This window comes from Natrix helvetica, assembly GCF_964273705.1.
Source record: "Natrix helvetica genome assembly, chromosome: 2".
In the NCBI taxonomy this organism is placed as follows: Eukaryota; Metazoa; Chordata; class Lepidosauria; order Squamata; family Natricidae; genus Natrix; species Natrix helvetica.
In genome coordinates, this window is record NC_138552.1 from 8336365 (window position 1) to 8361672 (window position 25308).

The following is a 25308-nucleotide window of genomic DNA, read 5'->3' on the forward strand; positions in this document are numbered from 1 at the left end:
CACTTTCACGCATCCCCACAAGATGTACGACAAGGTCCTGACCGCCATTTGGCGCGTGAGGGAGCCCTTCGACGGGTCGGTGGTATTCAAGTGCATCACCCAAAGCTCGAGCGATCTCTGCCGGGTCACGGTGGGCTTGAAGAGCCGATACAAACTCCTGGGCAACCCAAGGCAAAACAACCTCTCACTCCAAATCGAGAACCTGAACTGGAACGATACCAACCGATACTTCTGCCGGGTTGAGTTCTCGGGAGACGTCCATGACAGATACGAGAGCCGGATGGGGATCCAACTCCGCCTCGTAGGTGAGAAGACGTGTAAGGAATTGAGGAGGGGGTCTGCAAGGGGGAACTAGGGTGTTGGAAGAAATGTCTATCTGGGTTCAATACAATACAATACGAGAGTTGGAAGGGACCTTGGAGGTCTTCTAGCCCAACCCCCTGCCTAGGCAGGAAACCCTATACTGTTTCAGACAAATGGCTATCCAACATCTTCTCAAAGACTTCCAGTGTTGGAAGATTCACAACTTCTGGAGGCAACTTCTGTTCCACTGATTAATTGTTCTAACTCTCAGGAAATTTCTCCTCAGTTCTAAGTTGCTTTTCTCCTTGATTAGTTTCCACCCATTGCTTCTTGTTCTACCCTCAGGTGCCTTGGAGAATAGTTTGACTCCCTCTTCTTTGGGGCAACCCCTGAGATATTGGAACACTGCTATCATGTCTCCCCTAGTCCTTCTTTCTCTTAAGCTAGACATACCCAGTTCCTGCAACCGTTCTTCATATGTTTTAGTCTCCAGTCCCCTCATCCTCTTTGTTGCTCTTCTCTGCACTCTTTCTAGAGTTTCCACATCTTTTCTACATCGTGGCGACCAAAACTGAATGCAGTATTCCAAGTGTGGCCTTACCAAGGCATTATAAAGTGGTATTAACACTTCATGTGATCTTGATTCTATCCCTCTGTTGATGCAGCCTAGGACTGTGTTGGCTTTTTTGGCAGCTGCTGCACACGGCTGGCTCCTATTTAAATGGTTGTCCACTAGGACTCCAAGATCCCTCTCACAGTTACTACTATTGAGCAAGGTACCACCTATACTGTACCTGTGCATTTCGTTTTTCTTGCCTAAATGTAGAACCTTACTCTTCAGTCTCAAGCGGGGGGAAAGACACTGGGTTCCTGGAAGTTGCTTGGAAAGAAGGTTTTAATGGTGGACAGGATCCCATGCCTTGCAGATATTGAAGGAAAATGGGCAGAGATGCTGAGAGTGCCTGTGTTTTATGCCTTCTCTGTTTTATGCTTTTGGAATTTGTGCTTGTATTCCAGGGGTGAAATGCTACCAGTTCAGGCCGGTTTGCCTGAACTGGGAGAGAGTGAGAGAGTGAGAGAGTAAGAGAGAGAGAGAGAGAGAGAGAGAGTAAGAGAGAGAGAGAGGGGGAGGGAGGGAGGGAGGGAGGGAGAGAGAGAGAGAGATAGAAAGGAAAGGAAAGGAAAGAGAGGGAGGGAGGGAGAGAGAGAAAGAAAGAAAAAGAAAGAGAGCAAGGGAGGGAGGGAAAAAGGAAAGGAAGGAAGGACTACAAACCTGGCAATAGACGCAGCCTCAGAGGATAATCCAGGGCTGGAGGTAACCTGGAGGTCATCTAGTCCAGCCCTGCTCCAGCAGGGCATTGTTAAAGTGAGTTTCTGTCTTTTGATCCCCCAGTTACAGGATTACAGTCACATGACCCCACCAAGCCACGCCCACCAAGCCACGCCCACAGAACCGATAGTAAAAACATTTTTAGATTTCACCCCTGTTGTATTCTGATTGGTTGTCAGACTCCCATGGGGCCATGCAGGGGCAACTTTATAGGCTGTCCTGAGTCCCAGGCTTGGTTGAGCCTTGCTGGGTGATGTAATCTCCCCAGCAGTGACGTGCGGTGAGGTTTATGACTGGTGAGGCACTGACACAGTGCTGGGTTTCAAATATTTTTAGACTTGTGGACTTCAACTCCCAGAATTCCACAGCCAGGCATGCTCAGTTCCAATTTAAAGCGACAGCATTTGTTTTTCTCCTTTGCTCCTTCTTTCTTTTTCTTTTTCTTCTCCTTCCCCTCCTTCCTCCCTCTCTCCCTTCCTCCCCCTCTCTTAAACACACACATGCACGCACACACACACACACACACACACACAGAAGTTGGATTGGACTATCTCTCCTACCCCTTCCCTCTCTCACTCACTCTCAAACAAACCCCCACACACACAAAAGTTGGATTGGATATCTTTTCCAGTGGCTTGAAAGCAGCTCCTCTGCCATTCCCCCCCCCCCATTCCCCTGCTGCCTTTCCCAAACACCTCCACCATTGCAAATGCAGCCTGCTGTCTGGGTGGGAAATGCCTGGAACAAAGTCCACCCACCACCTCCTGCTGGCAGGCTGGGGTGAGAGGAGAGGCAGAGAAGCCGGAGGGGAGCCGAGCCGAGCCTTCCAAAAGAAAGAGGCTGGGGGGAAGTGTGTGTACTACAGCATGGCTCTTTGCCTGGCTTCCTGCCTCCTCCTGTGGTCTCCTCAGTGCTCGCTTGTGCTCTCCCTCCCCAAGTGTAGTTTGATTGCAGGTGGAGCCACGTTGCCTTTTCAAACTTGTAATCAGTGAAGCTGGGCTAGATTTTTATATAGTTTTATCCAGCTGTGTGTGTGAGAGAGAGAAATGAATGGGGGCCTGGGGAGGAAGCCACTGCACTTGGGGAGGGAGAGCACCAGTGAGGTTAAGCAGAGTCATCCACGGTGAGGCAGCAACTAGCTCAGCTTTTTCCTTTTACTTTTTTTTTCATGATGAGAGTGGTGAGGCTGTGCCTCACTTGCCTCACCTGACTGCACGTCACTGCTCCCCAGGTGCCATGCAGGGGTGGGCTGCTGCCAGAGTTACTGCCTGTTCGCTTCGCACACGCCTTTTCTATTGATATTCCTGGTTACATAATTTGACCTCATCCTGGAATTAGCCAACTGGACCATAATGTTATCAAAATGGCTCAACTGCAGGCATGCTGAGCCAAAAGGAGAACGCTCAGCCGAAATTAAAAGGAAGCAATCTTAGCTCGTTCTGCAGGATTCTCTCTTTATTTTATTGCCTTGATTAAAGGTATTGTGTGAATGCAGTTCGTGTGTATATACAAGAGGGTCTTGGAATCCACTTGCTTCTCCTTCTGTTTCTGGACACTGGGGTGAATGAGGGATCCTTGGTGCTTTCAGACTGTGTCAGGTTTCCGGAAGATGCCTAATTGATTCATGAGTCTCGAGCCGAGTTTCAAAAGAAAACTCGTCATTTAGTAGGAGCACCATTTTGGTAAGACCTTATTGCAGTCAGATCTGAGCGTCATTTGAATTATAGCTGCACTTCACTCCTGTTCTTTCCCTCCTAAATCACATTACCCAATGAGGTGCACCCCTCCCAAGCCTGCTGTAGTAATCTGAGATCCGACTCTAGCTGAAAGTATGCGTGAAATGCGCTTCTCCCTCCCTCCCCCTTTCCTCACCATGGCAACTTTATGACTTGACAGGCTGCTTGTTTTCTTGTAGACTTTTCAGCACTGGTCAGCGCTGATGATGTTACCTAGTTGGGTAATAAAACGTCTGCAAGAAAACAAGCAAGCTCAGAGAGCACCAAAGGCTTCTCATGTCAACCCTGAGCTACAAATGTTCTCTTTAATGGGGTGAATTCCCCCTCCAGAGCAATGGGGCCAGAGCCCAGTTTGCATACAAGCCCTATGCTCTATTTGTGGCATGGCTAGGCATACATTTATAATATTTTAGACTTTATATTTTTATCTCTTGTGGGTTTTTTTATTGAAATGTGATGTGCGTGTGCCTTATGATAAATAATAGTAATGTAGCATGCTATGAATCTAGCTCTTTATAACATATCCATTAAACTAAAGCAAAGTAAGCCATAGTTTACAGCATTCCATGTTGCTTTAATCCAGGGGTGTCCAAACTTGGGAACTTTAAGACTTGTGGACTTCAACTCCCAGAATTCCCCTTCTGGGAGTTGAAGTCCACAAGTCTTAAAGTTCCCAAGTTTGGACACCCCTGCTTTAATCAATCAAGCAATCAATAATTCAAAACAACCTGTAGCTTGGTGCAATGCCTGAACTTCAAAAATAGGACCAGGTAATGTCCGGAAGCCACAAATTTAGCCTATATTCAAACTACCGTATTTTCCAGAGTATAAGACGCACCGGAGTATAAGACGCACAAAGATTTTGAAGAGGTAATTTAAAAACAAAGTTTTTGCACTCTGCAGACCTCCCAAACCCTCTGCATGCCTCATTTTGAATGAAAAACAGGGCATGCAGAGAGTTTGAGAGGCCTGCAAAGTGTTCCTGGGGGCGGGGGGGGCAAAAATGAGCAAAAAACAGCCCTTTTTTTGCAAAAACGGGTCCATTTGTTGCCCCCCAAAAAGCCTTTAGGAGGCTTTTAGAATGTTCCTGGAGGCTGGGAGGGGGGCAAAACTGAGCAAAAAATGGCCTATTTTTTGCTCATTTCTGCCCTCCCCAGCCCCCAGGAGCACTCTGGAAGCCCCCCTAAAGGCTATGCACGTCCATTTTTGTGAAGGGGGTGGGGTTTCGGGAGGCCAAAAATGCTGTATTCAGTGTATAAGACGCACCCATATTTTTACCCTCTTTTTTTGGGGGGGGGAGGTGAGTCCTATACTCTGAAACATACGGATTTTAAAAACTAGAAAATAAGTTACAGTAGCTCCCCCATGGTGGCTGGGGAATTCCGGGAGTTCAAGTCCACATGTCCTAAAGTTGCCACAGTTGAAAAACACTAAAAGCAGGAATGGACTATTTTAGAAACGATAACATCCTGAGTGAGTACTAATAATTTATGTTTCCTATTTTTGGATTTTCTGCAGCTGCTCCCAGGATTATAAATATCTCTGTCCAAGCTGGGCAGGATAATGACTTCCATGCCAAGTGCACAGCGGAAGGAGAACCGCTGCCCATCCTGATGTGGGCTGGTCCCTTGTCTGGAAATGCCACCTCTGTATCCAGCAGAGGCCACCAGGTCACCAAGGAGCTTCAGCACCTGTCTCATGATGGGAAATACACCTGTGTCGCCACCAACAGCCATGGCAGAGCAGAAGGGACCGTCTACTTCTACAAGTTCAAAGCCGGAAGTGGGTCCTGGATTATGATTCTCTTGTACGTAACTTTGGGGGTCAAGTTCGTGGCCCTCCTGGTGATCTTAGGGATCGGGGCCTTTTGCAAGGGAGGTATGTATCACTCGTTTAAATGCCAGTGACGGCTCTGTAGATCAAGAGAGGGCAGGCTTGGCTTGAGTTCATTGAGTAAACCCCAATGTGGACCGCTGACTTAGCTGAAGTTGATTCAGTAAACTGTGGTACAGTCGAACCTTCTTTAGCGACCACTGTATTTTGCAACCGTTCACAAAGATGATGGTAATTTTAAAAATGATTTTCCCGACCAATGCATGTATTTAGCACTGAATTTCATACACCTGGTACCTAGAATGAAAGGATTAAAGTCTTGTCAGTTTCAGGCAGCAGCCGGCTCAGAGCTGAGCTTGTTAATTTGTGGTGAGAAGCAGTGCGCTCTGAAGAAAAGTGGATCAGGAAGAGATTGCTAATTTAAGCAATCTCTCCAACTTGCAAGGAGGGAAGATGGAGGAAAAAAAAACAGGTCAGGCACAGGATGCTGTATGAGAGAATTTTACCTGAAGAAGATACAACGACCGGTGATCTTTGCAGCATCTCTTTCTCTCTATCATGTGCTCACTTAGCATCCATTAGGTTTCACAATCAAGTTGTTGGAATGGAGTGTGATCCTTAAACAAGGAGTGATTTTATAACAAACTAATTGGCATGTTTCATGGGTACAGAAAGAGTACAGGTAGTTCTTGACTTACAACCGCGATGGAGCCAAAGATTTCTGCTGTTAAGTGAGATATTCGTTAAGTGAGTTTTGCCCCATTTTGCGACCTTTCTTGCCACAGCTGTTAAGTGAATCACCGCCGTTGTTAAATTAGTAACGCTGTTGTTAAGTGAATCAGGTTCCCCCATTGACTTGGCTTGTCAGAAAGTCACAGAAAAGGGGTCACATAACCCCAGGACACAGCAATGGTCATAAATATAAAACAGTTGCCAAGCATTTGAATTTTGATCACATGATGGGGATGCTGCAACGATTACAACTATGAAAAATGAATCCAGCTCTTTACAACATATCAACTAAACTAAAGCAAAGCAAGCCATAAATCATTTATAGCAAGCAAGCAATCAATCATTGAAAACAACCTGTAGCTTGGTGCAATGCCTAATTAAAACTAATTTTAAAAACTGTTAAGTAAGTTGTAGTACAGGAGTGTCCAAACTTGGGAACTTTAAGACTTGTGGACTTCAACTCCCAGAATTCCCTAGCCAGCCATGGGGAATTCTGGGAGTTGAAGTCCACAAGTCTTAAAGTTCCCACGTTTGGACACCCCTGTTGCAGTAGGTTCCCCATGCTGGCTGGGGAATTCTGGGAGTTGAAGTCCACAGGCCTTAAAGTTGCCAAGGTTGGACATCCGAGATGTAACTTATCAAGGTCCTGGGCCATTTCAACCTTCCTAATATAATGAGCACCTAAGGATAGTTTAGCAAGAGATACATGAATATTTTCCATTAGTTTTCTTACCTTTTGCATTACAGATAACTTAATGGTTCCAACCAGCTTTTCACGGTAAGAGTTTTCTTGAGTCTCGTTGAAAATACTGTAAGCACATTTCTAGAAGTTATTGATCGCGCGACAGTTTCCACAAGCTAGAAGAAAAAGGGAGAGGTTTGCTTTGCAGAATTTCAACTGGACAGAGCTGATATTTCAACACTTGTGTTCCTGATAGGAAGCAGCCCACAACTGGACCTTCAAAAAGGGTCAGCCAGCCGCTTTGGTTTCCTATCATTTGACCATCACTGGGCTCTTTGTATGAGGTCTAAATCTATTTTAAAAGTGTACATTGAAAATCCTAATCTGTATTCTATGGAAATTCTCAGTCATTCAGGTCAGGGTTGTCCCAAAGGTGCTTTTTTTCAAGAGGCAACTGGACTTTCTGGTTTTCTTTGAAGACGTTTTGCTTCTCATCCAGGGAGCTTCTCCAGCTCTGTTCCACCTTCTCGGATGAAAAGGGAAACATCGTCAAAGAAAAACCAGAAAGTCCAGTTGCCTCTTGAAAAAGCCCCTTTCGGACTCCCAGTTCATGCTCACTCAAAACTAGTCAATGAATTCTGTAGGCTAATGAAATAACACAATGATGTCAGAAGGTTCTAGAAGAGCCCATTCAAAATTAGCGTGGCTCAGTGGCAAAGATGCTGAGCTTGTCGATCAGAAAGGTTGGCAGTTTGGCGGTTCGAATCCCCAGCGTCACATAACGGAGTGAGCTCCCGTGACTTTTCCCAGCTTCTGACAACCTAGCAGTTCAAAAGCCTGTAAAAATGCAAGTAGAAAAATAGGCACCACCTGTGGTGGGAAGGTAACAGCGTTCCATGCGCCTTCGGCATTTAGTCATGCCGGCCACATGACCACAGAATGTCATCAGACAGCACTGGCTCTTCGACTTTGAAACGGAGATGAGCACCGCCCCCTAGAGTCGGGCAGCATAGCTGGCTAGGGAATTCTGGGAGTTGAAGTCCAGATTTCTTCAAGTTGCCAAAGTGTGCAACCAGACTATGGCTGCTCTTGAAGGAAATTCTTTACCGCAAATCTATCAGTGGTGGGTTCCGGATCCCTGTGCAACTGGTACGGTGCAATGGGGCCTGGCATCCACCACATGAATGGATGCAACACGCGCGTATATGCACGCAGTGCATGCATGCGTCCTCACCTCCTGCGATGCTCTGCAACGCCTCCGCAACGCTCCAGCTGCTCGGCGGAGCGTCGTGCAGGCGTTGTACGCTCCGTGCACAAGCAGGGAAGCACTGAAGAGCTCAAATACAGGTAAGGATGGCGGGCGGGCGGATGTGCCCTCTAGAGCACCGTACCGGAACGGTACCCGGTGCTCACAGCAGGCACCGGTACGCCCGTACCGGGGCGTACCGCCTGCAACCCACCACTGGTGAACATCCACATCAGAGGTGGGTTCCAACCGGTTCGGACTGGTTCAGCCGAGTAGGGAGCAACTCGGCTGACCACGCCCGCAAACCCCTTCCATCGGTGGCGCCATCTTGTTTTTTGCTCCTGTGCATGTGTAGAAGCAATTTTTTACTACTGCACATGTGTGCATAGCGCGCATCAAACACAAACCGGCAGCAACAGAAGCCGGAACCCACCCCCGATCCACGTGGTCTCCTGTTAGCCCCATTCCCCCATTGTGACTTGCATTGTTTATGGTTTGGAGTTGACATGTTGTGGATAGATCTCGACAACCCCAAAAAGCAAGCATGGGAGATCCGTCCTGGAGGAGAAAAGTGGAGGAGGGGCAAAATATTCCCAAAGAGGACACTCATTTATATTTTCTTCTTTAAAAAAAAAAAGGAACTTGTGGCTTTCTATAGGGTTACTAATCAAATCCATTCCTTCAGGAAGCAGAAAGATCAGCATAATTGAGGCCTCTAACTTGGGAAAGAGTGAATCATGGTTCCTTCTGCAGGAGGTTAGCACCCACCCCTCTCCTAGAAAAATGAAATATTTTGGGAAATATTAAAAGGGCAGAATATTTCCCCTAAAAGGGAGGCAGAAACTCATCCTCCCCCACCTTTGTGAAGGCCTGACCCAGTCTATTCTACATAACAAAGATCTACTTCCTTCAGGCAAAGCCATAGTAGGAATTGCCCAAAGCCCTTTCATTACATCATCACCCAGCAAGAGTCAACCAAGCTTGAGACTCAGCACAGCTTACAGAGTTGCCCCTGCAAGGCCCCATGGGACTCTGACAGCCAATTAGAATACAAGCTCAAACTCAAAGCCCAACAGAGGGTATAAATCTATCACTCTCTCTCTCACCCTTGTGCCTTTCCCCCCAGGAACTCAAGCCATGTGATCCTGTCCACCATTAAACCATCTTTCCAAGCAGGCTCCATTGTTTCCAGTGTCTTTTCCCCCACCTGGAACTGAACCCAGAAGGACATTTCTCCCAACACTTCTTAGAAGAGCAGAAAAGGGAGAGCAGAAATGTTGCATGTCAGATATTCGTCTTCTGCTTGGTCACACAGCCTTCCAGAGAAGAGCAGCTGCCATTTTATGTTCACAATTTTATATGTTAATTTTACAATTTAATAGCACCACAGCTGTCTCCCACAGCAAAGAGTGGGAAGCTCCCACGCCACAAGAGGAAGTGCAGCTGCACTAGATAATGGGTGATGGAGTTATGGTCTCCCTAGATTAGGGGTGGGGAGTGGCTCAGGAATTCTGGGAGTTGAAGTCATGCAACTAACAACAAGTCATAAAAGGTCCAGGGTTCCCCACCACCTGCTCTAGATATTCACTGACTTGTTGTTAGTTGCAAAGTCATGTCCGACCCATCGCGACCCCATGGACAACGTTCCTCCAGGCCTTCCTGTCCTCTACCATCCCCTGGAGTCCATTTACATTCATGCCTACTGCTTCGGTGACTCCATCCAGCCACCTCCTTCTCTGTCGTCCCCTCCTTCTTTTCCCCTCAATCTTTCCCAGCATGAGGCTCTTCTCCAGGGAGTCCTTCCTTCTCATTAGGTGGCTGAAGTACTTGAGTTTCCTCTTCAGGATCTGGCCTCCTAAAGAGCAGTCAGGGTTGATCTCCTCTAGGACTGACCGGTTGGATCACCTTGCAGTCCAAGGGTCTCACAGGAGTCTTCTCCAGCACCAGAGTTCAAAGGCCTCCATTCTTTGGCGCTCAGCCTTCCTTACGGTCCAACCTTCACAGCCATCCATTGCAACTGGGAAAACCGTAGCCTTGACTATACATACTTTTGTTGGCAGGGTGATATCTCTGCTTTTTAGTCTGCTGTCTAGCTTTGCCATAGCTTCCCTCCCCAGGAGCAAGCATCTTTTAATTTCTTGGCTACAGTCCGCACCTGCGCTCATCTTGAAGCCCAGGAAAATAAAATATGTCACTACCACCATTTCTTCCCCTGTTTGCCAGGAATTGAGGGCCGAATGCCATGATCTTAGTTTTCTTAATGTAGAGTTTCAAGCCAACTTTTGCACTCTCCTTCTTTGCCCACCTCAAGAGGCTCTTTAGTTCTTCTTCACTTTCTGCTGTTAGAAATCACCGACTATGGCTGCTGTTATCCATGTCTCCTGAACATGTTGTGAGGGATTTGCTGGGTTTAAGACAGCTTCATGCTGGTGGTAGGTGACCATTTATATACTCGGCTTGAAGATGTTTGCCGTATCTGGCAAACACCCCAAAGGGCAGCATCTGTTGTTGCACAAAAGCAACACACCACCTCTGCAAAATAAACCAGATCAGGGGATTTGATAGGATGAAAGAATGTTCTTGCTGCCATGAGAATAATTCTTTCAGTTATGAAAGAGAATATTTGCAGCTCAGGGTGGAAATGAGGGCTTCTGGGTGCTTTCTGAGCTTCGTTGTTTACATACAGACTTTTCTTAACCCAACTAAGTAACATCATCAGTGCTAGGAGGGAGTGGTGTTTGCTTTCTGTTTATATGGTTCTGCATTTAGGCAGAAGGATCTTGACAAACTTGAACATTGGGCACTATCTAACAAAAAGAAATTCAATGGTGACAAAAGTAAAGTTCTACATTTAGGCAAGAAAAAAGAAATGCACAGGTACAGTATAGGTGGCACCTCGCTCAATAGTAGTAACTGTGAAAGGGATCTTGGAGTCCTAGTGGACAACCATTTAAATAGGAGCCAGCAGTGTGCAGCAGCTGCCAAAAAAGCCAACACAGTCCTAGGCTGCATAAACAGAGGGATAGAATCAAGATCGTGTGAAGTGTTAATACCACTTTATAATGCCTTGGTAAGGCCACACTTGGAATACTGCATTCAGTTTTGGTCACCACGATGTAGAAAAGATGTGGAGACTCTAGAAAGAGTGCAGAGAAGAGCAACAAAGAGGATTAGGGGACTGGAGACTAAAACATATGAGGAACGGTTGCAGGAACTGGGTATGTCTAGTTTAATGAAAAGAAGGACTAGGGGAGACATGATAGCATTGTTCCAATATCTCAGGGCTTGCCACAAAGAAGAGGGAGTCAAGCTATTCTCCAAAGCAATAAGAAGCAACAGGTGGAAACTAATCAAGGAAAGAAGCAACTTAGAACTAAGAAGAAATTTCCTGACAGTTAGAACAATTAATCAATGGAACAACTTGCATCCAGAAGTTGTGAATGCCCCAACACTGGAAGTTTTTTTAAGAAGATGCTGAACATACAAATAACTTGCCCTGTCAGTGCAAAGGACCACTAAGGCCACATCCACCAACCCTAACAGGACAAGCCACCATAATATAAATTGAGGGCAAACACCATTCCCTAGGAGGGCTTATTTTCGGGGGAGGGCTTATTTTTGCACATGCACTCAAAAACCCGATTGGGCTTAATATTCGGGGAGGTGGGTCTTATTTTCAGGGAAACAGGGTATATTAAACTTATCTTACGTATAGGCTGCTAACATGGATGCTTTTGTTCACAGACAACCGAGGCCCGAATCTCCATACGAAAACTTCAATCGGAGAATCAACTCCATAAGTCAAAGTCTGTCTCCAGAATCTTGAGTAACACACACTTGTTAAAGATCCAAATCTTTGGCTCACTCACGGTCCCATTCAGTTTGTCACCGTCCAGTATGTTTGTGACAAGACGTCCATGGTTAAAACCCGCAACTGCTCAACATGAGTGTCAGTAATGGAATTACTGGTATTTCTATGGGGGAGAACTTATATATAAACGGCTGTGTGTGTGTATATATATATATATGTTCCAGCATAACTTTGGAACACCTTGAGCAATTTCAACCAAACTTGGTACACAGATGACTTACTCTCTGGAAACAAATACTGTGGGGGGTGAGACACCTCTAACACCCCTCAGGGTGTGTGTTCTGTTAAGATACAGCCTGTTGTGCTTTAAAATGGCTTCTACTGTACAATGCAGTGGAATTGCCATGGTAAAGGCTTCACAGTACTCCACAAGGGGGCTCCCTCTGGTAAGGGGGAAAATCCAACATTAGAAATGATGTTTGGTCCTTGATTATTTTTGAGGACAAATGTATGGATTTGGATAAATAAATGATCAGCTAGTAGTAGATACATCCAATTGTGGAGTCGACATGACTTCTGAATCCATTCTGGATGAGGATGATGAAACTTTCAAGTCAGGACACCTTAAACTCACCACATTTCCTGGGTTGCTGTTGTGGCCCATCGGGATCCCATCGAGCTGCTGATGGACTTGGATAGTGAGGAACCAGATGAGTCTGCCCTGGACGATGTGGAGGACCCCGTGCAGGGTTCAGACTTAGAGCAGGGACCAGAGAGGCTGGTTGGCCACCAGGAGGCACCTGAGGCATGGAGCAGTGGGGAGGATCAAAGGCAGTTTGTCCCTGATGCTAGATTGAGAAGGGCTGAGAAACGGAAGTAGCAACTCCGTAGGCAGACTCACAGAAGGTGATTAAGCACAGGTGGTTGTGGATTGGCCCCTCCCAAGAGAGATTATAGGTGAGGCGTTGGGAGGGGACATTTGCAGGAAACAACTGTTCGAATTAGTAGTTAAGAAAATCTATGTATTCTGGCTGTGTCTGCTCGTTTGGACTCTCTGTGTTGCTTCATTTGAATTATCTGGGTTGCTCTATTGAAGGTGAGTTGTCTGGGCCCTCAGCCAAAGGATTCGTTATCTCAGTAATTAAACAGTGGCAAACAGCCAAGCCTGTGCTCTGGTTTATTCACAGGTGTGGAGAGGGGAATCAGAACAGGTTGCTATGCAGGATATTTGAATGTTGTAAAGTTCAGTGTTATTTTGTTGTTAGTCCAATCAATGGTGCATGTCTCTTCTATTGGCACTGAATGTTCACCCTATCATTTGTGGTTGCCCAAAATATGCTTTTTTCCAAAAGGTAACTGGACTTTGTTTTATTTTTTTCTCTTGAAAATGCTTTGCTTCCATTCCAAGAAGCTTCTTCAATTCAGGGATTGAAATTCCCCATAAATACATTGCTTGTGATCGTTGGCAACTGCTGCAAGTCCCGATGACCACACCAAGCGGGTCCAGGACAACGCGGCGTGGCCAACGCACTGCGGCCAACTTGTCACATGACAAGTCACTGCGGGGCGAGAGTTACATTAATATCAAAGAAATGATGGGATAGAATCGTTAAAGAAAGGATGGAAAAGGAAGGACAAAATGAAAGGCAAGCGACAAAAATTATAAAATATTTTAAAATTATTTTAAATAAATTAAATTGAATGGTTGGATTGTCCCACAGCAAGTTGTCCCGCAGTGTGTTGGCCATGGTGAGTTGCCTATGGAGAATTGGTCATGGAGTTGGCTGTAGTGAATTGGCCATGAAGAGTTGGCCATGGCAAGTTGGCCATGAAAAAACAGTCATGGAGAGTTGGCCATGGTGTTGGCTGTACAGAGTTGGCCATAGAGAGTTGTCCTGCCATGAGTTGGCCATGGAGAGTTGTCCTACCATAAGTTGGCCATGGGGAGTTGTCCTGCCATGAGTTGGCCATGAAGAATTGGCCATGGGGAGTTGGCCATGGAGTTGGCTGTAGTGAATTGGCCATGGCAAGCTAGCCATGGAGAGTTGGCCATGGAGTTGGCTGTAGTGAGTTGGCCATGAAGAGTTGACCAAGGCAAGTTGGCTGTGCAGAGTTGGCCATGGAGACTTGTCCTGCCATGAGTTGGCCATGGGGAGTTGTCCTGCCATGAGTTGGCCATCAAGAATTAGCCATGAAGAATTGGCCATGGAAAGTTGTCCATTGAGTTGGCTGTAGTGAGTTGGCCATGGCAAGTTGGCTGTGTAGAGTTGGCCATGGAGAGTTGTCCTGCCATGAGTTGGTCATGGAGAGTTAGCCACCAACAAGTTGTTCCATTTCAGCATCAAGCAAGTTATCTATATTTCCTCTACTCTCTCTTGAGGGTATTGCAAATTACTCTGGTATAATTAACAAGTTGAACTTTGGCTAGGGTGAAATTGGGTGACTTTGGGCCCGTCCTTCTTGCTCAAACCCACTTCGGAGGGTTATGGTTGTTACCTTAGGGAAAATCATACACTCCCACCCTGCTGTGTACATCACTCTGACCTCTCAGTGGAAAACAAGACCAATGCAGCATATTAACAACGGGTAGTCCTCAATTTACGACCACAATTGAGCCCAGAATTTATATTGCTAAATGAGAAATTGGTTGTCAGTGTTTTAAGCCCATTTTACAACTTTTCTTGCGACGTTTCTTAAGTGAATCACTGCCAGTTCTTACATTTGTAACACGGCTGTTAAGTGAATCTGCATTCCCCATTGACTTTGCTTGTCAGATGGTCGCAAAAGAGGATCACATGAAATTGGGACGCTGCCATAAATATGAAGCAGTTGCCAAGCGTCTGCATGTAAACCACATGACCATGGGGATGTGGCCAAGGTCATAAGTGTGAAAATCGTAAGTCACTCTGCCGCTGTAATTTTGGTCATTAAATGAACTGCTTTAAGTCGAGGACAACCTGTAAACAACCTGTACGTTGACATGCAATGGTTTGTAAGCCACAAGTGGCAAAGCACTTTACTATTCTATCCGAGGCTTCCTGAGAGCATGAAATAAACTCTTGGTCCCGACAAAAAAACCTTCATTCATTTACTGTGAATTCTGCTCATTCCCATCCAGCAAAGTCTTTCAAAGGAGGATTTACAGTCACAGACCTTCTCTGGCTTGGAGAGCTGCCAGGCCGATCTCTGCAAAACTTGGCAAGGAGCCTCGGAGAGTCACGAACCGATTAAGCAAACTAATTATCTCCTGCAAACTCCACTCCCCTTTCGCTCCTCTCTTATTTCCTCTGGGAGGGGCCATTCATCGTCCACCTGTGGCTTTACTCCCAAGTCAACCCGTTCTGTAGCTGTTCCCTTCTGGCAGCTCTGCGCATGCGCACACTGGGAACAGGCTCCAGCTGTTCATCTGCCTCACTGATGTCTGACTCCGAAGGCAGCTGAGAACTGGCATACGGCTCTGGCCACCTCTCTGCCTCCGACACAGAGCTCTCATCAGAGCCTTCCCCAGACTCCAGGAATGCCCCCTGTTCCTCCCCAACCTCCTCACTGTCCGAATCTGCTGCCAGCTCTGTTAGCCGCTGGTGGGCCACAACACTTACAAAGCAGGTCAAGCTCTTATTTCTCTTTATTTCACGTGATCCAGACAAACAGTGACTATTTTAAACATGCTTTCTGTGCAAACCACACCCCCAAATTATCATGCCAACACACGCGCAGTCTGCACCTCCACAAATGTGTTCTTTGAATCATTTCCGCTATACCAAAATAAAAGAAACGTTAAAGATGCTTTTTGGGTCTCTGCCTCTCAAAAAGAAAACCAGCATTTCCCCCCGCCACACACACACACACTTGTGAGATCTGTACAAAGATCCTTTGAAACATTAAACATGTTTTCTCCCCCCCGCCCTCTATTCGCATTGCTGTTTTTTTGATCAACCTACCAAAGGGATAGCATAACATCTCCATCTGCAATCTACCTCCTTCTTCCTCAAGGTAACTCCGGCAAAAGGAGCCAATTTGCATAATTTGGCAAGGCGGAGAAAGAGAAAAGCGACTAATTTTGCAATAATTAGCTGAAAGGCAAATCACGAACACCGGGGGCTGCGTAAGATGCAAATGAATCAGGACAAGCTGTTAGGCAGAAAACACACTCCACTACTAAGTGGAAAGCAGAGGTGCGAAAATGCAATTACCTTTTTCAAAAGGAAATGCAGTCTGCATTTTACTGATGAGCGCCCAGAAAGTGTTTTAAATTACCGTATTTTTCAAAGTATAAGACACACCTCCCCCCCCCGCTAAAAGAGGGTGAAAATGTGCGTGCGTCTTATACACCGAATGTAGCCCCACCCTCCCAGCAATTTACCTACTTGCAGCAAACGGGGAAAATGGGGCTTGCGGAGGCGGCAATAGGCTATGGCAATTCCTGCAGCCTGAAACAGCTGATGATCGGGAGGCCCATACTGAAATTGAAAGTGAAACTTGCTGTTTGTGCACGAGGCAAATTGCTGGGAGGGGAAGATTTTTTTTTCTGCTAATCAGGCTGTTTGCTGCAAGGAGGTAAGTCAACAACTATAAATGCCTATAGAATGTTCAAATTATTAGACTGCTTTATTATTGTTCTAGACAACTTAACAAAATGAAGAACCTTTTTAAAATAAATGCTTGTTCTGAAGGGGCCCAGTGCTATTGTATCTTCTTTTAAATAGCAGAGAACAACATATACTTCCAGAAAGCCACATCAATTTTAACAGCATCTGTACTAGTATAGTCTGAAATGTAACACTGCAAACAGGGTATATTGTCTGGACTTTTTGCTGTTTGTTGCAAGGAGGCAAATTGCTGGGAGGCAGAAGCAGATATTTCTCCCTTGTTTCCCTCCCCAAAAGCTAGTTGCGTCTAGCTAGTTGCGTCTTATTCTTCGGAGCATCTTATACTCCGAAAAATACGGTAGAAAGGGGGAAAGCAAAGACTCCCTGAGCTAGCGATGTGCAGAGCATTTTGACGCAGGAGGGTGAAATGCCAGCACATGACGATCACAAGGGCACCCTAAGGAAACCCTCACCTTTGCTTTTTCACTTTTGAACAAGAGTTGAAAGACCCTGTAACCAAAGGAGGCCTCTGCACAGGTTAAATGGTAGATCACGTTTAAGGGAGTGTGTTACGTGTGGCTGGTACCATATTAAAATAAACCGGTGATTCCAGATGTGCTCAGAGGAGAGAAAAATGTATTTTGAGGGTTAGATTGGGATGTGGATCTGGAGCAAAATAGAAAGAGGTGTATTTTGTCCCGTGGAGCCCCCGATTCCTACGGCAACTACAAACACCCAACTGTTTTCTTTTAAAAACCTGCCTACAACACAAGTCTAAAAGCTGTGTCTTTTTGTCTGTGTCCCTAGCCACAATCGCCCTAGCTCAGGGGTGTCAAACTTAAGGCTTGGGGGCCAGATCCGGCCCATGGGGTACTTAGATCAGGCCCTGGAAATAGTGAAAGACTGCCCCGCGGTGCTTCGGCCAGCAAAAACGAATGTCGGGAGGGACATGCATAGCCCTCCCGAGCTCCATTTTCACTGGCAGAGGGTTGCAGGAGGCTGTGGCAACTGAAAACGGAGCTAGGGAACCTGTTTTCACTGGCAGAGTGCTTGGCCCACCACTGGCACCCCAGATATGAGTGATGTCGAGCTGGCCACGCCCACCCCGGCCCCCAGAAGTCAAACACAACCTTGATGCGGCCCTCAATGAAATTGAGTTTGACACCCCTGCTCTAGCTTATTGGAAGTGAGAATAATGTTGGGTTTAATGCAAGTTCATTTTGTCAGATAGCAGGAAGAAACAAAAAAGAATATTCAAGGCAATGGCATATGTTAAGAATCAACGTAAATTCTGCGAAATTGACTATTTTCCCCCCAAAGGTTATGTCAGGCCTGTAGTTATATTCTTTTTAGGATCTTTGGCCTGCCACATAATTTTCTATGTGTTTCATTAGTGTAGTAGTTGGGAGGGGGGAATAGAAAGGAGTAGGATTGTGGAATGTATTGCTATCATTCTTTTATAGAAGCTCAAGGTCATCTTTTGTCTCTGCACCTCGACACCTGACCGGAAGCAGAGGGGTGTAGATGCCAGCGTGGAAGATGATGATTGGAACATGTGATGGATTATGGGGTGTGGGGATAGATCATGAACTTTCAACAGGGTGGAATTCCAAGAAAAAAAATCAGTGTTGGAATTCCATAGCCGTGCTAACTTGCCTGTTATGAATAAATGGGAACTTTAAGGAAGATTCTGCCTTGGACAATGATTTATTTCAAACATGGTATTTGGAACGCTAACAGGTTATCTGTTGCAAGAAATCTATATTGTTCTAAATTAAATTATCCTAAGGGCAACCCACTGCCCCTATTATTAATCCAATTGTACGTTCTCCGCGCTCGTGCAAATATTGGGGCTTGCCGTATTTCACAGTAAGTGAGTCATTGGGAAAACGCATGATTTATTCCAAGTAGAATCAATTGTGCAAACTTCACACCAGGGTCTCCCTTCTTCATATCCTTCCACAGATAAATCCAGCATTGTAGACAGGGCAAAACAAAAACAAAAAACCACCCCACAGAAGAAGAAGAATCAACACTTTGTTAATTATTTTTAACATCCCAACCAAGGCAAGCATTCACTTCAGGGGAGAGACAGAAAAACAAATGAAGGAGAGGAGGAAATCACAAGGACCATCCAGTGTTTTAAGATGGCAACAGAGGCCAAAAGTTCCCCATTCAAACGAAGAAGATAAGGACGAAGGAGAAGATGGCACAAGAGCAAAGTTTGAAAAAGTGCAAACAAAAAGGCAGAAAAAGGTCAGAAATGGCCTTTGAACAAAGCAAACTGTGGACCATTTCTTGATGCACCAAAAGTTGAACAAGCGCCAAGAAATTGGCCCGTGGTTGGCCTTCTGGCAGGAAGCCAAGGACTTCCCAATCGCTTTCGGAGTACGGCAGTGGGAATTCAAACTTTCCCTTCCTTCCATCCTTCCTTTCTCCATTCTTCCTTTCGTCTCCGACGACCAGCAAAACCTCCAGGAATGCCAATCCCTTGTGCAAACATTATCTCCGACTGTAAACTGATCATCCATGATTAGAGCAAGAAGCAGCCACCCTCCGGCTGGCTTCCTGTTATCGTATCGCGTCCAAATAACGCACTTCTGCGTACAAAGTGTTGAGGAGGATAGCCAGAAGGTGAGTCCCGTCGTGAAGGCAATGGTGAGAGTCTTTGATGAACTGGGATGCTTGGAGGATCTGTCCTTGGTAGTCCCCGTATTGTTTGTTTGTTGCTAAAGAGTCCAGAGTGTTGAGAGCCTACAAGGAGAGACATGAAACGTGTCAAGTGGATGGATGTCAGGCCTGCAGCCATCTTTTCTTTTGGACCTTTGGCCTGCCACACTTTCTATTATTCTACTATGCCTTTTCTATTGTGGGAAAATGGGAGGGGGGATGGTACGGAGTTAGATGATATGTAGCCATAACAACATTCTTTCTAGAAAGCCAAGGTCATCCTTTGTCTCTGCACCTCTGCACCTGACCGGAACTGGATGGGTGGAACTGCCAGCATGGCAGTGGGAGATTGGACCATGGGATGGACTTGTGGGTCTGGGAGCAAGATCCGTCATTTCCAATTGACATTCCATCATTAGATGTCATCCAGGTCATGGTTGTCTCAAAGATGCTTTTTTTCAAGAGGCAACTGGACTTTCTGGCTTTTCCTTGAAGACATTTCGCTTCTCATTCAAGAAGCTTCTTCAGCTCTGACTGGATGCTTCTGACTTCATCCGATCTGATTCTTTAACTGCAAGGAATATAAATCTTTCCATTCCCCACCATCCTGTCAGAGCTGAAGAAGCTTCTTGGATGAGAAGTAAAACATCTTCAAAGGAAAAAATAAGAAAGTCCAGTTGCCTCTTGAAAAAAGCACCTTTGGGACAACTATGACCTGAATGACTAAGAATCTCTACAGAATTTTTAGCTATACAATTTGGGATGAACCCCACCCCCTTGGAATGGTGTGGGAGTAGGAATGGATTTCCAGAGGGAAAAAAATTGCAGACTATAGGGAGCAGTGACGTGCAGTCAGGTGAGGCAAGTGAGGCACAGCCTCACCACTCTCATCATGAAAAAAAAAAGGAAAAGGAAAAAGCTGAGCTAGTTGCTGCCTCACCGTGGATGACTCTGCTTAACCTCACTGGTGCTCTCCCTCCCCAAGTGTAGTGACTTCCTCCCCAGGCCCCCATTCATTTCTCTCTCACACACACACAGCTGGATAAAACTATATAAAATCTACCCCAGCTTCACTGATTACAAGTTTGAAAAGGCAATGTGGCTCCACCTGCAATCAAACTACACTTGGGGAGGGAGAGCACAAGCGAGCACTGAGGAGACCACAGAAGGAGGCAGGAAGCCAGGCAAAGAGCCATGCTGTAGTACACACACTTCCCCCCAGCCTCTTTCTTTTGGAAGGCTCGGCTCCCCTCCGGCTTCTCTGCCTCTCCTCTCACCCCAGCCTGCCAGCAGGACGTGGTGGGTGGGCTTTATTGTGTTCCAGGCATTTCCCACCCAGACAGCAGGCTGCATTTGCAATGGTGGAGGTGTTTGGGAAAGGCAGCAGGGGAATGGGGGGGGGGGGATGGCAGAGGAGCTGCTTTCAAGCCACTGGAAAAGATATCCAATCCAACTTTTGTGTGTGTGTGGGTTTGTTTGAGAGTGAGTGAGAGAGGGAAGGGGTAGGAGAGATAGTCCAATCCAACTTTTGTGTGTGTGTGTGTGTGTGTGTGTGTGTGTGTGTGTGTGTGTTTGAGAGAGGGGGAGGAAGGGAGAGAGGGAGGAAGGAGGGGAAGGAGAAGAAAAAGAAAGAAGGAGCAAAGGAGAAAAACAAATGCTGTTGCTTTAAATTGGAACTGAGCACGCCCGGCTGTGGAATTCTGGGAGTTGAAGTCCACAAGTCTAAAAATATTTGAAACCCAGCACTGTGTCAGTGCCTCACCAGTCATAAACCTCACCTCACGTCACTGATAGGAACCATTTGCACCCTCAGGTGACCCTGAGGACACAGACAAACCTCCAAGTGGCCTCAGCGATCCTCTAAAAGGATGCAAATGACCAGCTGTCTGCAAGGCATATAAATCCTTCCATTCCCCACCATCCAGTCAGAGCTGAATGGATGAGAAGCAAAATGCCTTCAAAGAAAAACCAGAAAGTCCAGCTGCCTCTTGAAAAAAGCATTTTTGAGACAACCCTGACCTGGATGATGTAGGATCTACATAGACACTCATCCGTATCACTTTCTTACAAGCATTGGCCCAGAGTTTGTTACGAGGGTTTACAAGGGTTGAGACAAAGAGTCAATCCAAGAACCCAACCGACCTGCTCAGCTTTGGGAGACAATTGCAATTCCAGCCCAGATCTCAACCGGATTTGATTCTCTACCGGAATTTGCACCAACAGGAAGGCGGACATGCTCCGGGCCAGGACACGGAATCTGCCAAGAAAAAAACCAGAGAGGAGTGTTAAGAAAGGGTGTAGGGCAGTGGTTCCCAACCTTTTTTTGGCCATGCCCCCAAAAAACATTTCTAAAATCCTGATGCCTCCCCCCCCCACCCCCGGCCCCGTGACATATAATTCTTACTTTACTCAAAAAGTGCTCTCTACTCATGTGGAAGAAGCCTAAAGGGCCATTAACTTAATACAATAGCAGAGTTGGATGGGACCCTGGAGGTCTTCTAGTCTAACCCCCTGCCTAGGCAGGAAACCCTATACCGTTTCAGACAAATGGCTATCCAACATCTTCTTAAAGACTCCTATCATGTGTCCCCTAGTCCTTCTTTTCATTAAACTAGACATACCCAGTTCCTGTAACCATTCTTCATATGTTTTAGTCTCCAGTCCCCTAACCCTCTTTGTTGCTCTTCTCTGCACTCTTTCTAGAGTCTCCACATCTTTTCTACATCGTGGCGACCAAAACTGAATGCAGTATTCCAAGTGTGACCTTACCAAGGCATTATAAAGTGGTATTAACACTTCACGTGATCTTGATTCTATCCCTCTGTTGATGCAGCCTAGAACTGTGTTGGCTTTTTTGGCAGCTGCTGCACACGGCTGGCTCCTATTTAAATGGTTGTCCACTAGGACTCCAAGATCCCTCTCACAGTTACTACTGCTGAGCAAGGTATCATCTATACTGTACCTGTGCATTTCGTTTTTGTTGCCTAAATGTAGAACCTTACTCTTTTCACCATTGAATTTCATTTTATTAGATAGTGCCCAATGTTCAAGTTTGTCAAGATCCTTCTGTATCTTAAGCCTATCTTCTGGAGTGTTGGCTATTCCTGCCAGCTTGGTGTCATCTGCAAATTTGATGCGTTCCCCATTTATTCCCTCATCCAAATCATTGATGACGTTGAAGAGAACTGGGCCTAAAACAGAGCCTTGGGGTACTCCACTGCATACTTCCCTCCATGTAGATGCAGTTCCATTGAGGACTACACGTTGAGTGCGGTTGGTCAGCCAGTTACGAATCCATCTGGTGGTGATGCTGTCCAACCCACATTCTTCTACTTTATCTAGTAGTAGGTTATGGTATACTTTGTCAAATGCTTTGCTGAAGTCCAAGTAAATTACAGCTCTACACTTGATTGCAGGAGAAGGGGCAGGTGGTGGATTTTAAACAGGAGCAGATAGAAAATCCACCTCCGTGAACATGATTTTGGCAAGCAAGGCACTCTCCTAATGCTTTTTTTAGTCAAACAGAGAAGGCAGAGACCAAGTCACCAGATTTAACTGAGCTGGTGTCCCATGCCTCTGGGAGCAAGGACAAAATCAGTCATTGTGAGTGGTTTTTGTCACAAGAAAAACCACAGCTATTTTTATCCCGAGCAAACTCAGACAATTTTCATGCAAGATAAGTTCTCAGATCATAAGGCAAGATAGGCAACGTAAGACTCCCACCTTGTAAGCCAAAACACCACAGGGTACGGCTGAGCCCTGAAACACTCAGATGACGTTAAAATATTCATGACTGGGAGAGACATGGGAACAAGTCTGCCAATGAATAGGTATGGTGACAAGCCAGCCAATGAGGCTTATTTGGAAACAGAAACTTAAGTAAGACGTCTGAGCGTGTCTTAGCTGTATTAAAGTCTGAGCTCTAAAGCTGAACTACTGTATTTTTCTGAGTATAAGACGCAGCAAGGTTTTGAAGAGGCAAATTTTTTAAAAAAGTTTTTGCACTCTGCAGATCTCCCCAAAACAGCCTGTTTTTCGCAAAAATGGGCCCATTTTTTGTCAAAAAAGGGCATACATAGCCTTTAGGAGACTTGTAGAGTGCTCCTGAGGCGGGGGGGAGGGGCAAAAACGAGCAAAAAACCCGGCCTATTATTTACGAAAAAGGGCCTATTTTTGTAGAAAACAAGGGGGGCATGCTTAGCCTTTAGGAGGCTTATAGCGTGCTCTTGGGGGCTGGGGGGGGAAGGAAACGAGCTAAAAACAGCCCATTTTCCCCTCATTTCTATCCTCCCCAGCCCCTAGGAACACTCTGGAAGCCTCCTAAAGGCAATGCACAGCCATTTTGGTGAAGGGGGCAGGGTTTCAGGAGGCAAAAAAATGCTGTATTCAGTGTATAAGACACACCCAGATTTTCAGCCTCTTTTTTGAGGGGAATAGGTGCGTCTTATACTCCGAAAAATATGGTAAGACAGACGTTTGGGCGTGACTTAGCTGCATTAAGGTCTGAGTCTAAAGCTGAATTAGACTGAAACTGCTTGTAACTCTCTACCACATTGAAAGAATCTCTCTATTATTGGTATTGTACATTTATTCATCTGTTATTATGTATATAAAGAAGTTAATGAATCCAGCTGAATCAGAGATCTGTGTGTGCTTTCTGGATTTGACTTTCAGCAACAAACTCTGACCGACATGAAATCTCAGAGTCATCCCAAAGGTGCTTTTTCAAGAGGCAACTGGACTTTCTTGTTTTTTAACTTGAAGATGTTTTGCTTCTCATCCAAGAAGCTTCTTTAGGTCTAGGGAATGGAAGGATTTATTCTCCTTGCAGACAGCTGGTCATTTGCATCCTTTTAGAGAGTTGTTGAGGCCACTTGGAGGTTTATCTATGTCCTCAGGGTCACCTGAGTGGTGCAAATGGGTGTGGAGCCTTCTGGGGACTGCTGAAAGGACTGTGTTGTAGACTGGAGGTAGATGATGTCGTATCCCTCCCCCACTGTTGAGAAGAGGGTTGTTCAGTTTTGACATAGAGGGCATCAACTCTGAAGCAAGTCTGGCTGAGGCCATTTTGAGGCTTCCGGGTTGCCACAATAGAGAATAGGGGAGAAGGGAATAGAGATATCTGGGGTTTTGTAGCCAAAGCAACAAAAGGTTCCTGTGGGAACCAAGGACATTCCAACAAGCTGCTAGAGAGAGGAGGAGAGAAGTTGCCTAGCAACCAGACAGCAACCTTGATCGGACAATGTGACTGACCGGGTGGGGAAAGGGAAAACCTTCACTTTTTAATTAGGTAAAAATTAGGCACGTTTAGAGTCGGTTTTCACCAGCCGTGCCAATATGGTATGTCCAAAAAGATTGTTCTTTGAGGAACTAGCCAAAAATAAAGAGAGAAATAGTGGGAAGCAAAAAAGAGAAATCCTGGGGAGGGTTATCCAAACAAAAGCAAAAAGTGAGAGAAAAGATTCAGAAGAAAAGATATAATACATATAAAAAGGGAAAAAAGAATCCAGGAACAGAGAATTGGTTGAATAAAATGAAATATGTCAATCCCGGTAAGGATATGTAGCTATTTAAGATGTGAGTGAATTATACTAATATTATTAACTGTGGAAACTAATTAAGCAAAACGTTTATTATCTAAAAATTGAATTTGAAGATATATGTTCCTTATAGAACATAGATGGAAACGAAATGACACATTTGGTTTATTTCTGAAAGGATAATGGCGTTGTTTATGTGTAAAAAAAAGTTAAGTCTAAGATGGAAAATATGAGAAGAAAATAATACGGGGCTAAAACTGGAAATGGAAATATAATGTAAAATGAATTATGTATATGTGAGAATGTTTGTTTACAAAAGAATTTTAAATATGTAACAAAAAATTAAAAAAACTTTCTTTGCAAAAAAATGTTCTTTGAGGAATCTAACTGCCTCGGACTTCTGTTTGCTATGGATGTATTACTTGGAACCCTGACAGATACCCCTCTGGTCCTCTCTGTCCAGACTATAAATCCTCCCATTTCCATGAACAACCCTCTTCTCAACAGAGGGAGAGGGATACGACATCATCTACCTCCACTCTACAACACAGTCCTTTCAACAATTCCAAGAAGGCTCCACACACCCATTTCCACCACTCAGGTGACCCTGAGGACACAGATATACACTTCCAAGTGGCCTCAACGACTCTCTAAAAGGATGCAAATGACCGGCTGTCTGCAAGGAGTATGAATCCTTCCGTGCCCCACCATCCAGTCACAGCTGAGGAAGCTTCTTGGATGAGAAGCGAAACGTCTTCAAAAGAAAAAGAAGAAAGTCCAGTTGCCTCTTGAAAAAGGACTTTTGGGACTTTGATCCTACAGGTATTCCTTGAGTT

General features: G+C 45.5%; 2 protein-coding genes across 2 annotated transcripts in view; one reads left to right on the forward strand and one right to left on the reverse strand.

Annotated features, from left to right (window-relative positions):
* Positions 1 to 11688, forward strand: part of SIGLEC15 (sialic acid binding Ig like lectin 15) — a gene marked incomplete at both ends in the record, with an annotated part of 11840 nt that extends 152 nt beyond the window's left edge. Inside the window, 4 exons of the mRNA XM_081940464.1 lie at positions 1 to 305; positions 4888 to 5247; positions 6682 to 6712; positions 11607 to 11688. The exon at positions 1 to 305 is cut by the window's left edge and continues 152 nt beyond it. Coding sequence (XP_081796590.1) covers positions 1 to 305; positions 4888 to 5247; positions 6682 to 6712; positions 11607 to 11688 — 778 coding nt within the window. The remainder of the gene's footprint in view (positions 306 to 4887; positions 5248 to 6681; positions 6713 to 11606) is intronic.
* Positions 11689 to 18129: 6441 nt separating this feature from the next.
* Positions 18130 to 25308, reverse strand: part of EPG5 (ectopic P-granules 5 autophagy tethering factor) — a 106780-nt gene continuing 99601 nt past the window's right edge. The window contains exons 43-44 of the mRNA XM_081942576.1: positions 21075 to 21189; positions 18130 to 19016 (exon numbers count right to left, since the gene is read on the reverse strand). Coding sequence (XP_081798702.1) covers positions 18834 to 19016; positions 21075 to 21189 — 298 coding nt within the window. The 3' untranslated portion in view covers positions 18130 to 18833. The remainder of the gene's footprint in view (positions 19017 to 21074; positions 21190 to 25308) is intronic.